A 12,453-nucleotide genomic window follows, 5' to 3' on the forward strand; every position below is an offset into this window, starting at 1 on the left:
GCCTGTGCCAGTGCCTCACCACCCTCTAAGTAAACATCCTAACGTAATTCCCTCTTTTAGTTTAAAACCATTACCCCTTCTCCTGTCACTATCTGCTCATGCAAGAAGTTTGTCCACTTCCAGTCTGTAAGCTCCCTTCAAGTACTGGAGAGGAGTACAATGAGATCTCCCCTGAGCCTTCTGCTCTCTAAGTTAAGCAAGCCCAACTCCCTCAATCTTTCTTCATAGTAGAGATGCTTCAGCCCTCTGACCATCTTCATGGCCCTCTTCTGGACCTGCACCAACAGCTCTGCATTTCTCCTGCGCTGGGGGCCCAAAGGTTGGACACAGAACTGCAGATGGGACCTCACAAGGGCAGAGTAGAGGGGAACAATCACCTCCCTCTTTCTGCTGGCCACCTCTCTTTTGATGCAGCCCAGAATACCATTGGCCTTTCAGGCTGCAAGTGCAAAATGCTGGGTCATACCCAGCTTTTGGTCCATCAGGAGCCCTGAGTTCTTCCCCACAGAGCTGCTCTCAATGGGTTCTTCTCCCATTCTGTACTCATGTCTGGGATTGCCTTGTGCAACACCTTGCACTTGGCCTTGTGTGAGGCCTTGTGATTCTCTTGGGCCCACTCCTTCTTGAATGTGTCCAGGTCCCCCTGGAAGGCATCCTTTCCTTCCGCCTTATCAACTGCACTACCTAGCCTTGTGTAATCAGCAAATTTGTTGAGGATACACTCAATCCCATTGCCTAGATCATTGAAAAAGGTGATGAAAAGCACTGGTCCCAAGAGAGGCCCCTGGGGGACACAAGTAGTGACCAGCCTCTGCCTAGACACAGATCTGTCAACTACAACCCACTGGCTGTGTCCATCCAACCAATTCTTTATCCACCAAATAGCTTTCAAATCCATCTCTTTCCAACTTAGGAATAAGGATGTGGTGTAGAACCGTGTCAACAGCCTTGCATAAGTCCAGATAAATGACACCACTTGTTCTTCCTTTATTCACCAGTGCCATCACTCCACTGTAGAAAGTTGCCAGATTGATCAGACATGATCTGCCCTTGGTGAAGCTGATCTGACAGTCTCAGATTACCTCATTTCATCTGTGCCTTAACATAGCTCCATGGTCTTGACATGAGGCTCATCAGCCTGTAGTTCCCTGTGTCTTTTGTTCTCCCTTTTTTGAAAATGGCAGTGGTATTTCCCCTTTTCCAGTCACCACGAACTACACCTGACAGATGTCACAGTGACAGAGCAAAGTGCCAGCTACTCACACTACAGCTCCTTTCCAGAGCCTACCAGAACACATGCACAATTCAAGTTTGACAAGATAGCATTTTGTATCTGCTACAACAGCCACAGCAGTTGAAAATTGTGACTACATTCCAGTGCTGTGTTTTAGCCTTATGCTGCATAATGCTATGATAATGCTATGATATTCCCTAACAGTAAAAACGGAAAAAAAAAAAAAAAAAAAATTAATAGCTGAAATGGATGACTATAATACCAGAAGATAAAAGCTGTAATTGCATCCTGTCCATTCCATTCAGAATGAAAAAGGAGATTAAAGGTTAGACATTTATACCACTGCAAGCTCAATGCATCCCAGCATTGATAATATATCCAGCTATGCAAGAAAGCAAACTGACTGCTGTGACCCAGTACTCCAACACACTCCAAACCCACCATAAAGATCTGTGGCAGACACTCAGCCCGGAGCCCACTGGAAGATAGTTCAAGTTTTAAGTTATTCTCCTTGCAAAATTGACTCCAGGTTATTGCATTGAAATTGTTTTACATTACTACTTATTTTATTTTACAACTTCTAAATGCTGTCTGAAATGTTTAGTGAGTACTACGCTGGCAGCACTGAACTAGGCAGTTAAAATCATAACGTAGTTGAAGTGACTGAATTAAAGTAATAATAATGAGAATAAAGCAACTATGAGAATTATTGAAAGGTTATATATCTAAATATAGCTTGTTCCAAAGATACTTCAAATTACTTCATCTCTTGAAGTAAATCTATAAAAGTGGCTAGAATCAAAGCCAGGTTTTGACAGAACAGGTTAGAGGAAAAAAAAAAAAAAAAAAAAGGAGAAAGAAAAAAATAAAGGAAGTGTTTATCAGTGTGACCATGGTAGCTGTTCCACCCAGCATTACCAGCAAACAAGGCATTCAGCCAGCTGGTAAAGTCTTTACCTAAATAGAAATAAGACATTCTGTTCAGCTTCCACATGCTGTCTGAGCTGGGCTGCTGCACGCCAACCTGAACAGGGTGACACTGCCGCCAGGACAAAGCAGCAGCTAGAGGTGGGCAGGAAGAGACGTAGGAAGAGACACATTCAGTGGCCATGTAGGCTAATGCCATGCATTTGTTTCCTATGGGTGTTCTACAAGATGCCTTTCCACTTTAGTCACACAGAATAAATACTGTTTAGGAATTCTGGTTACTCAGAAGGAAAGTTCTGAGAACTGATTTTCCAGTATGGATGCAGAGAAATAATGCAGCATTACAAAGGGAATTCACAAATGCAAAAGAATAAAAGCCTTCAAGTGACAGATTCTGCATCAGTGTAGTCAACAAAGAGCTAAAACTGTGCATTTCATTAAAGAAATTTTGCAAGCAACAAATGCTGTGGACTGGGAAGTGTTTCATGGCTAAGTCGTTCTTAAATAACAGGGCTAAGGAGTCTAAAATATGACTGTGAATTATATTAGTCACCTGCAATCACCTAATTAAGAGCTATGTTCATTTTAATGCCCAGTGTCATATCTTAATTATTGCATTTGGCAGAATCAACAAAATACATGTTTTAAAGGGATTGTTCAAATGCACCATCTATAAATTATAACAGACCAAAATCTCATTTATGCATGGCCTCATATTGGCAGAACTAAAATAAGTTTTACTTTGTTACAGAGTTTATGTTCACATGTCATGGCTTAGAAGCATTGAGATGTACAGACATGCAATCAGTATATTTTGGCAAAGCAAACAATAACATAAGCTCAGCCTTTACAGTTGGAAGCTCATGTTCAAATTAAAAGGAAAAAACAATCCCCCGCTGTAACCCCCGTTTTTTCTTTTTTCTTTAGTTATCCAGGTCTTTAAGAAAAACTGCTTGTTCTAAATCTTCCTCTGCTTCTCTGCACCTTGTTTGCTACATGCACTTTCAATTTTCTGTTGAAACAGCTAAAATGAAAGAAAAGCTTAGCTCTCACATCAGCCTTAATAGAAGGTCAGAGATGAAAGCCACGCTGCCAGTAAAAGGAAGCAGACACAAATAAGGCTCTCTAAACCGGTTCTCAAAATCACATCTCTTTTTCAAGCCCATGTATACCCTGCAGCTGTGCTCGCCAGAGAGTAACTGATGCTTTTAACTTTCTGCATAATAGAAAAGCTTTTGAGCAGCATAATATTACAGCATTTGCTTTCTCTAAATCAGATCTGTACAATCACAGGCAAGTGAGGGAAAATAGGTACTAAAAGGTACAAGTGGAGATTGTTTGTACAGCTTTACAGAAGATGGTGGGCAGATGGCAGGGATTTGCAGTGACACAGCTGTTTTTAAAAATAAAGAAGTGGGAGAGGAGAGGCATGATTGCAGCCACACATGTTCCTAAGCCCGGTCACACAAGAATAAAAATTAACCTAACACTGGGAAACAGCTTGCGTGTTTTTTTTCCTTATCATTTGAATTGACACTCAGAAACTTTTAAAGACAATCAGCACTTTCAATTCCTTCTCCAATTAGTTTTCTAAGTAACTCTGAAGCCAATCTGACAGTAGAAATACTAACCCACAATGGGGCACTGAAAAGGCAATGTCAAAATTACCTTCAGCGCCTCCCAACTGCACATTTTTGCTGTGTTCCAATATAGAAAGAAATAACATGAAATAAACACCATGAGTGATGGTATCAGTTGGAATATTGCAGCTATCAAAGGCTTTGACTTTACACTGTAGTAATTTTTTGGATAGTATTGGCAGAAGTCAGCAGCACAGCGAATAGCACCATACGTGAGTTTAATAACACCCAACAACAGATATGAGGTAAAAAAAAATCTTCCATTTCTAACTAAGCCGTAACGTATATAAAATTACTTATGAATCTAAGAGAACTTTCACTCACCATTAATGCTTATTTTTATGTATATTCTCTAAACAGCCATACAGAAAGCTTGTGTCAGGTAAGTGCCAAAAAAAAAAATAAATAAATAAATCACTAAATCACTGAGTAAAATTAAGTCTTCACCAGGTAATCTGATGAAGCTGCTTCTCGACCAGTTACTGAGATTTGTTCACAAGATTGACTCCCCTTCATTTAAGCTACTCCTAGATATAAGAAAATTTCCATTGACAATAGAGATACCACTGGAACCAAACAGGCAATTTTCATCACTCTGTGTGTGCTTCACAGTCACCTCTTCTATATTTCAATAACCCACTTTCTCTAAAGTATTAAAAAAGATTTGTCAGCACAGAGTTTTTACTTACTTCAAAAACAAAAAATCTGTTTTTCTGAAGATACAACCCGAGATCCAACACAGAGAAAAAGGCTATTCAGCATCTATCCACCAAGTATTTCTTTATACCTAGGTTTTGCTACAGCTGGTTACTGTACTGAGTGGGCTGCAGGTGAAATCCATTACAAAAATGCCTGATACAATGCATTTACTCCTCAATGTGCCCTTCTGCATTGCTTGAATTACTCCCAATCCAAAGACAACAGCTAAACCAATTAGTGCAGCCTAGAACACAAAACTCACTCACATCTGGTGACATTTAAATTAATTTTATTTATACCAGGTTTTCAAAATCAGAAATATTTTAAAGAAATTCAATACTTAAAGACAGGTGCTACATTGATGATCCTTCATCCACCATTAGTGCCATGTTTTCACTCTACAATCGTTAACTCTTCACCACAAACTAAGGAGAACTTACAAGTTTATGAAAATAGGCAGACATGAAAATTTGGTTTATACTGGAATTGGCATGAGAGTAAAGCTTATTATCAACTTGTGGCAAATTGACTACTGCTGTAGTACGCTGCAGGTTTGGAGGGAATTACACAGCAGAGAGAGACTCTTCTGCTCAGAGAAATGGTCTCTGTGGGTTTTAACTGACCATACTCAAAGCCTGCTTAAGGATCTGACTGGGAATGATTCTTACACTTAAGTCCTTATAAACTTAAACTTTGCATTTCCAAAATTGCCACAACCACAAACATCACCTACTCACCCCAGTCATGGGCTTGATTTCCTTTGTCAGAGAAATCAAACCTGTATGTCTATACCTTTTCCAGGATTTACCAAATCAAAACTAAACAACTCCTGGTTTTGAACTATTTCTTAGAAGAAAAATGCCATTTCTGCACATGCTACTCTCATGAAAATTTTATTTAATGTTTATCAATAAAGTAACTGAAGCCAAGATACCCAAAAGTCATGTCTACATCGAGATACACAGAAGATATTCAACTTGAGAGGATTTTCCTCTACTCCTCGATCACAATGAGGCCCTCACCATTTTGCATAATGACAGAAAACAACAGCTGACAAACCATTTTGAAGCAGATGCCAGCTGTCTCTCATCTGTTTTATAATTCAAGCAGTAACAGTTCTGTAGCACTTTATTGTTTGTTTCTTTTTTAAAAAAAAGCAAGCCATGTGAATTGGACCTCGCATCCGTCAGTTATTTCAAGAACTAACTGAAGGCAGGCTGATCCTTTCTGATCCAAAACTTGGTTTGGTAGCTTTGAATCTTACATAAATACAGTTTGTGCTTCAATTTTATATCTACTTGGACTGAGTGTATATACATATAAGCTAGTTTAAAAAAAATAATAATACTCAGTTCAGAAGCCACAGACATCTTTCCAGACTGTTTGCAGCAGAGACAAACATTAAATTTAAACACAGTACTGCTTAAAACAAAACAAAACAAAAAACTTTACTGTCTAGAATGAGATTCAAATTGTTTATTAAAATTTAATATTTTCAGTTTTGGCTTTTTTTCTAAAGAAACCACTTATACCTTGTGAAAATCAGTTAAAACAATTATTTCATTATACTGAACCCAAGTCAAACATAAAGAACGAAGTAGATTTTTACATTAAACTGGGCTTTGCACGCAATGTGAGTAATCAGAAAGAAAGAGACTAATTTGAGGAATAAAAAGGTGTTGCTTTTTAAGTAGACAACATGCATACCATCAGTTACTTCTCAGCCTTAAAAGATTCCTGAAAAGAGAGTTTTGCAGAACAAAACCAAGACTCATTGATACACTTACTAAGTCAGTGGTTGTCATGCCTTTTTAGTTAAATTCTAGTCGAGTTTAGCCTACGGAGAACAGCCAACACAATGAGGCGTGCAAGTCATAAGGACAGCCAGAAGCCTGAAATAAAGTCTTAAAGTTCTACAGGACAAGAAAGCCTAAACACAGTATCTTTAATTTATTCAAACTTAAAAAAAAAAAAGTTGATGATTATCTGCTTCTTGTTGCAAAAAGGGGGCTATGAATTGAAAGTAAAGGGCCAATAGTTAAGAGCTCCTCAGTTCTACTCCACCAACTTTTTAAAATAAGGTAATGATAAAGAGCATTCCTTCTGGCAGCACGTACATTTCAGCTGTGACTGGCTGCCTAACAGAGTGCCTTTACGCATACCAGCAGAATCATGTCCAGTTTTGCCATTTGTGGATAACGATGACAAGATACAAAAGCATGTGTTTGCCATAAATAGCTCTGGCTAACGGAGGATTGCTCACACAGAGCAGATCAAATTCTCTATAAGGAGAGCATTATCTGGCTCTCAGCCAAAACATGTCCCCAGTGCAAGCCTCAGTAGTGGCAAACACTTTCCAGTTCTATTTACATAGAAGTTAACAAGCAGAACAGTTCATCGAGGATACTTCTTGTACCAAGTCAGTGCTAACTGTAACGCTTAAGAAGCAAAAACTTCACCAACCTGTATTCCACGTTACATATATAACTGTCTTTACATATCATCTTATCAAAACAGAGAGCTGCGAGATATCGTGTAAGGTTTTACTCTGACATGTAGAACTTTAAGAGCATTCAGGTACGAAACACACTGCATGGTTAATTCCTACGTACTTGAAAGTTTCTGACACAAGTGTTTCATGGAATCTAATAGTCTCTAGCAGCAGCAGCTGCTTTTACGGTAAACGAGGAATAGGTCCTTTACCAAACGATCAGAATAGCGCCACGAAGTATTGTAAAGCCGTGCCTAAATCATGATTAGGAATGAAAAACTTGCACTATTTACGATGAGATTAATGATTGTTTATCTTTACAATACTTTCCACAGAAGTTATTTGAAATATGCTTAAATTAAACATACTTAAAAACTATATTTTCCAATGAAAACAAGGCAACATTCTGTAATAAGCCACAAGTTTTATTGCAACGTGGCCAGTTTTTGATCTCAAAAACAATGTTCCATTTAAGGCTCTTTTTAATACAGAAATTGCCATCATGACCAATGTTTCACAAAACTTTAGTGTTTCAAGACTCACATGATAAACAGATAACCTCTACTCCTGTTCAGTAGTGTACATTCAATGGAAAACAAAAGGCATCGTAACAGCTACTTCATTTATAAAGATATGCATGTAACAGGAATGAAACTGAGGTACTACAATAATTTGATGACACAGTTACAGCAACTTAGTTGGCATTCCTTTGGGGGGGAGGGGCGGGTCAAACATATTACAAAAAAGTGCTTTAAATGCATAGTGTTGTGTGCTGCCATGTCACAAAAATAGGCTTGTCAAGGCAGGTGAGGTGTATGAATGCACAAGAGCCTCATGGAACTGCAATCAAGTGCAACTGTAAGTAATACTGTATAGAGTCTACCATCCCACCAGTGGACAATACTTTCAAGGCATTCAATTAGCTTACCCTTTGCTGTCTGCTAGACTATTCACATTAACTATCACATTCATTGTACGTGTGGCAAGGAATGCATGCAGCGTCAGTTTTGGCTAAGAGTATGACGTGAAAGCATTCCTTGGATCCTACATAAAACTACCAGGATTAAACAGTCTAATGGCAATCACTGGTAGACTGCTTAACAATGACATCTCCTTCAGGGGCAGAAGGGAAGGGACTTATTTTTGAGGAGGGAAGGAGAAAGGGAGACTAATACTATTCCAATTGAACGAGCTGCAGAAATGGAAGCTCCTTAGATCCAGATGGCACTTGTCTGTCTTTTTATAAGGGTTTTCCTTCAAGTGAAACTACCACGTTGCCTCCCAGTTTCTCTCCGAGTGTTGAACGGTCCTTAATGTCATCCAAACCATTTACTTGCCACTCATGTTTAATACCTGAAAGACAGATGGACAACGGGGTATTTGTGAGAACCTCAGCATCTAAACAGTACTGGGACTCACAACCAAGACACTTTTAGGTCCGTACCTGTAAATTTCTTTTTAATGGCATCTTTAGAGCTTGCGTAGATCATCTTGCTTTTTAAAGGTGCACTTTCAGGAGCCCTTTAAAGGAGGAAAAACAGTTATTCAATCAACCAGTGTTAAGTCACGCATATTTGAATTTAACTGCAAGCTTTGCTTCTACACACCAGAATATAAATACCAGGTCTTCCTTCTTAGATTCCTTTGTCTCATATGTGGCATCGTACAAAGCGTATCGGCAATCATTCAATGGTAGCAACTTCACAAAGGCTGTATAGGGGTCCTCCACAGTATCTCCAATGTCACCAACCAGTATCTGCTTTGCCTCCTCTACAATTATTTGCTTTTTGTCATCACTTAAGCAGAAGAGAACGGCTTTCTTTCTTTTTTTAATCTCTTCTGGGGTTGAAGATTTTCTTACTTTCATGTCATTAAAAACCTTTATGACTTCATCATTCACTGTTACTCCAGAAGCCTGTAAAATGAGATCAAAGGAATAATTTAAACAGCAAAAATTAACATTCGCTAAACAACGCCACAGCCCACAGCAGCAGATAAAGAACTCCACCTGCCCCTCTAGCAATAAAAACACCGCGCTCAACCTGAGCGCACTGTGAGGTTGGTCGTGTTTGCAAGACTGCTGCAGAGGACATAAAGGAGGTGTAAACCCTGTCCACACAGCATCACTTTAATTCTGGGCGGTGCTTCGCACTACGACTGCACACCTGCACCGCTCCCACACTTTTCCATTACCTGATCGTGCACTCGGGGGCAAGGAGGAAGCTGGACGTGGGAGTTTGTAGATTGGGGCCGGGGTGGGATTCTGTGATGGAACAAACGCTACGGCAGCGGTTCACAGCCAGCACTGTCATGACTCTCATTTTGCTGGGTGATGTAAGGCTCCACAAGCAGGAGAGATGCTTTCTGCATTGTGTCAGCCCCGACACCGCGCTTTAACAACTCCCCACTTCTATTTCGCACCGCCAGTGTTCTCCGATCGCTATTTCTTCCCGAGCAAAGCGGGGTTACAACGCCTGCGGCTCCGGTAAAGCTACCAAGCCGTCAGACCCCAAACCCATAGCAGTAAAAAAAAAACAAAACGCTGACGGGGCGAGCTCACGGTGAAAATAAAACAAACCCGCGGAACAGTTACTCGCGAGCCAGCGAGCACATCCGCAGCGTCCTTGCATTCAGAGCAACCGCTGCATCTGGGCCCGAGCGCTGGGTGCGGGCAGGTGCACGGGGCGGCGGCTTTGTCCCGAGGAGCCGTGCCCGCCGCCGCGCTTTGTTCGCCGCCCGCCCGGCCCTAGCGCGCCGCATCCCCGCCCGGCCCCGCCACCGCGGCCCCGCCGCGATCCCGCTCGGCCCGGCCCGGTCCCGTCGGCTGCGGCAGCGCCCCGGGCCCAAGGGGAAGCGGCCCTCCGGGAGCCCCCTCCCCGCGGCCCGCCCGGCCTCGGCGCGCAGACACACGGACGCGCGAACGGACGCCGCCTGGGCGGCCGCGGGGAGCGTCGCGCCCGCCGCCCGCCGCCGGCCCTCGGTCCCGCCGCCCGCTGCCGCCCCGGGGCCGCTCCCACCGCCCCTTCCCCCCGCACCGGGCTAAAATTAGACTAAAATGGCCGCCGGAGGCCGCGGGGTCTGAGCGCGCCGCGCCGGGCCGCGCGCGCTCGGCCTCTCGGCCCTGGGGCCGCCTCCCCGCTCTCTCGCGCTGCGCCGCCCTTACCATGGCGCCGGGTCCGGGGCGGCGGCGGCTGCCTGCGGTGCGGGGCTGCTGCGCGCAGGAGAGCGCTGCGCTGCGCTGGGGGCGAGGCGGGCGGGGACTCGGGCCGGGCGGGGGATGAGCCGCGGCGGCCGGGGAGGGCCGGTCACATGGGCAGCGCCGCCACCACGTGCCATCGGCCCGGCCCGGCCCGGCCCGCCCCGCCCGGCTCTCGGCGCCCGCAGTCGGGGCCCGCCGGGCCGCCCCCTGCGGGGAAGGGCCCAGAGGCGGCGGGAGGAAGCCGTGCTTCCTCTTCTAGCCCGGCTGCCCGCGTCTCCGTTTAACTCGCGCGCCTCGGCCCCCGCTCGCAATCCCACGCGGTGCCTGGCCGGCCCCCTGTGCTGGCGAGGCCCGGCCGAGTGGGCGGCCCGGTGAGGCAGCTTGGACGCGGCCTTCTCTCGCCGCCTGGCTCCCCACGGGGCCTGCCCTGCCGCCCGTTCGCTGCCGTAACGTGGACATCAAGTACCGAGACGTGCGGCCGCGCCGCCCGGCAGGGTCAGTATGGCGGCCAGGCTCCTGGAGGCCGAGCGCAGCCGCTGCCCCGCACTGCGGCTCGCTCCGAGCGGCCGCTCTCAGCGTAGGTACTCTGTGCCGCTCGGCAGTCACTGTCCCTCGCATCGCTGCCCTGCCCGACGTGGCCCGGGGTTGGGCTTTGTGCACCCCACGCAAGGGGCATGTGTTATTGCTGCTGTTTGCCATCTCCTTATTCCACTCTGAATGGGAGTTGTGCTGCTGCTATGGCTATCGTCGGTCTGTGAGCACTGATCTGGGCAGCCTGGCACGGGGACAGCACCTCCTGGCAGCACAGAGAGGTGTCTGAAAGAACCGCTGATATGACGGGGCAGGGCACAGCACACAAGGGTGAAGTAGTAGTATTAAAAGATAGGAAGACAGCTTCTAGGAAAACAAGAAGGAACGGCCCTCCTGAGAGCGTGCCACTTGTGTTGGGTCAGGCAGGGGTCAGGCACGGGACAGACGTGGACCTTTGTGTCTCCAGCGCAACATGGTGTGGGGACAACGCAGCTCTCATCCCATGAGCTGTTGTGTGGCAGCCCAGGGCTCTTGAGCAGGCAGGATCCACCCATAAGTGCGCGTGAGCACCCAGCTCCCCAAAGCACCCGAGCTGCTAATGGTGTCTTGGTGCACCAAATTGGTGCATGTATGTGTACAGATGGGTATGTTCATATTGTGCTGTGTGATGTGTGGGTTTTTTCCCCCCTTTCTCCATTACCACATGCCACCATGCTGACATGATGTGTCACATCCTGCCCTCTCTGATTTCAGAGTTCAGACCTGAATTGAACTCAGTGAGATCCAAAATGTGGCCCATCAGCCCTAAGGCCACTACCCTATAGATGCACTATGGCTCCAGCCCCTCACATCCATGCAGTCCCTGCCAACAGAGAGCCAAAGACAGCAGCTCTGCTGCCACTTTGTTCCAGCCAATCGCCACTCCTTTGTTTGTGCTGCCAGCAGCGTCAGACCCAGGAAGAGGGTTGGTACTGCATAATTGCATTTTCTGTAATCCATAACACAATTCAGTCTTCAAATGCAACATGTGCTTTTGATCATACAAGTAATTAAGTAGGATAGGTGAAAAATTATGGGAAATAACAGCACAACTCCTAAAATGGATAATTCTCCCGATGCAGTTTTATGATGGACTTACAACAATGTAAGTCCAATGAGACCATCTCTTCAGCCCCATTTTAGGATGTCTCCCGCACAGCTTTTCAGGCTTTGGTGAACTCCAGCTGCTCAGCATGGTTTGGTGAATCACAAACCCATTTGAGACACCGTAGCGTGTCAGTATTCGTGGCACGTGCCCTTCTGTGTCCTTGCACCCAATGCCAGGAGGCCACCGGGAAAGCAGCAGGAAGGGATTCATAGCATTTGAGAATGGATTTAGTCACGCACATATGCAGGACATCCTGCATTGCCACTAAATCCCAACACTGCTGTGGCCTCAGCAGGCTGCTCCTAACACTTGTACAAGCCCACCAAAGTGCCCCAGTTTCATGCCTCCACAGGACACCCTCCCCACTTGCACAGAGCCCCACTTCCCACACTGAGGCACAGACAGCAAGGGGTGGAAGAGAAGTCACCAGTCCCGGAGCCGCACAGCTGGGCTGATGCTCCAAGGATGACAAGTCAAGATCAGGCATGACTCACCTCCTGCTCACTGCCATGGAAACTGAATAATGAGGCACAGTGCTCATTGTTCTGCTCACCTCACCGGGTGCCTAACTTAGCCCTCCAGCCT

General features: G+C 45.3%; 1 protein-coding gene across 1 annotated transcript; it reads right to left on the reverse strand.

The window, feature by feature from the left end:
• Window positions 1-4,772: 4,772 nt before the first annotated feature.
• CFL2 (cofilin 2) lies at window positions 4,773-10,441 on the reverse strand. Its single transcript, XM_085225193.1, has 4 exons — window positions 10,155-10,441; window positions 8,599-8,906; window positions 8,436-8,512; window positions 4,773-8,344 (listed from the first exon to the last, which is right to left on the reverse strand). The coding sequence occupies exons 1-4, from the start codon at window positions 10,155-10,157 to the stop codon at window positions 8,232-8,234; spliced, it is 501 nt and encodes a 166-aa protein (XP_085081319.1). The 5' UTR covers window positions 10,158-10,441; the 3' UTR covers window positions 4,773-8,231.
• Window positions 10,442-12,453: the final 2,012 nt, after the last annotated feature.

Source organism: Meleagris gallopavo, chromosome 5, assembly GCF_905368555.1.
Source record: "Meleagris gallopavo chromosome 5, MGAL_WU_HG_1.1, whole genome shotgun sequence".
NCBI classification, from domain to species: domain Eukaryota; kingdom Metazoa; phylum Chordata; class Aves; order Galliformes; family Phasianidae; genus Meleagris; species Meleagris gallopavo.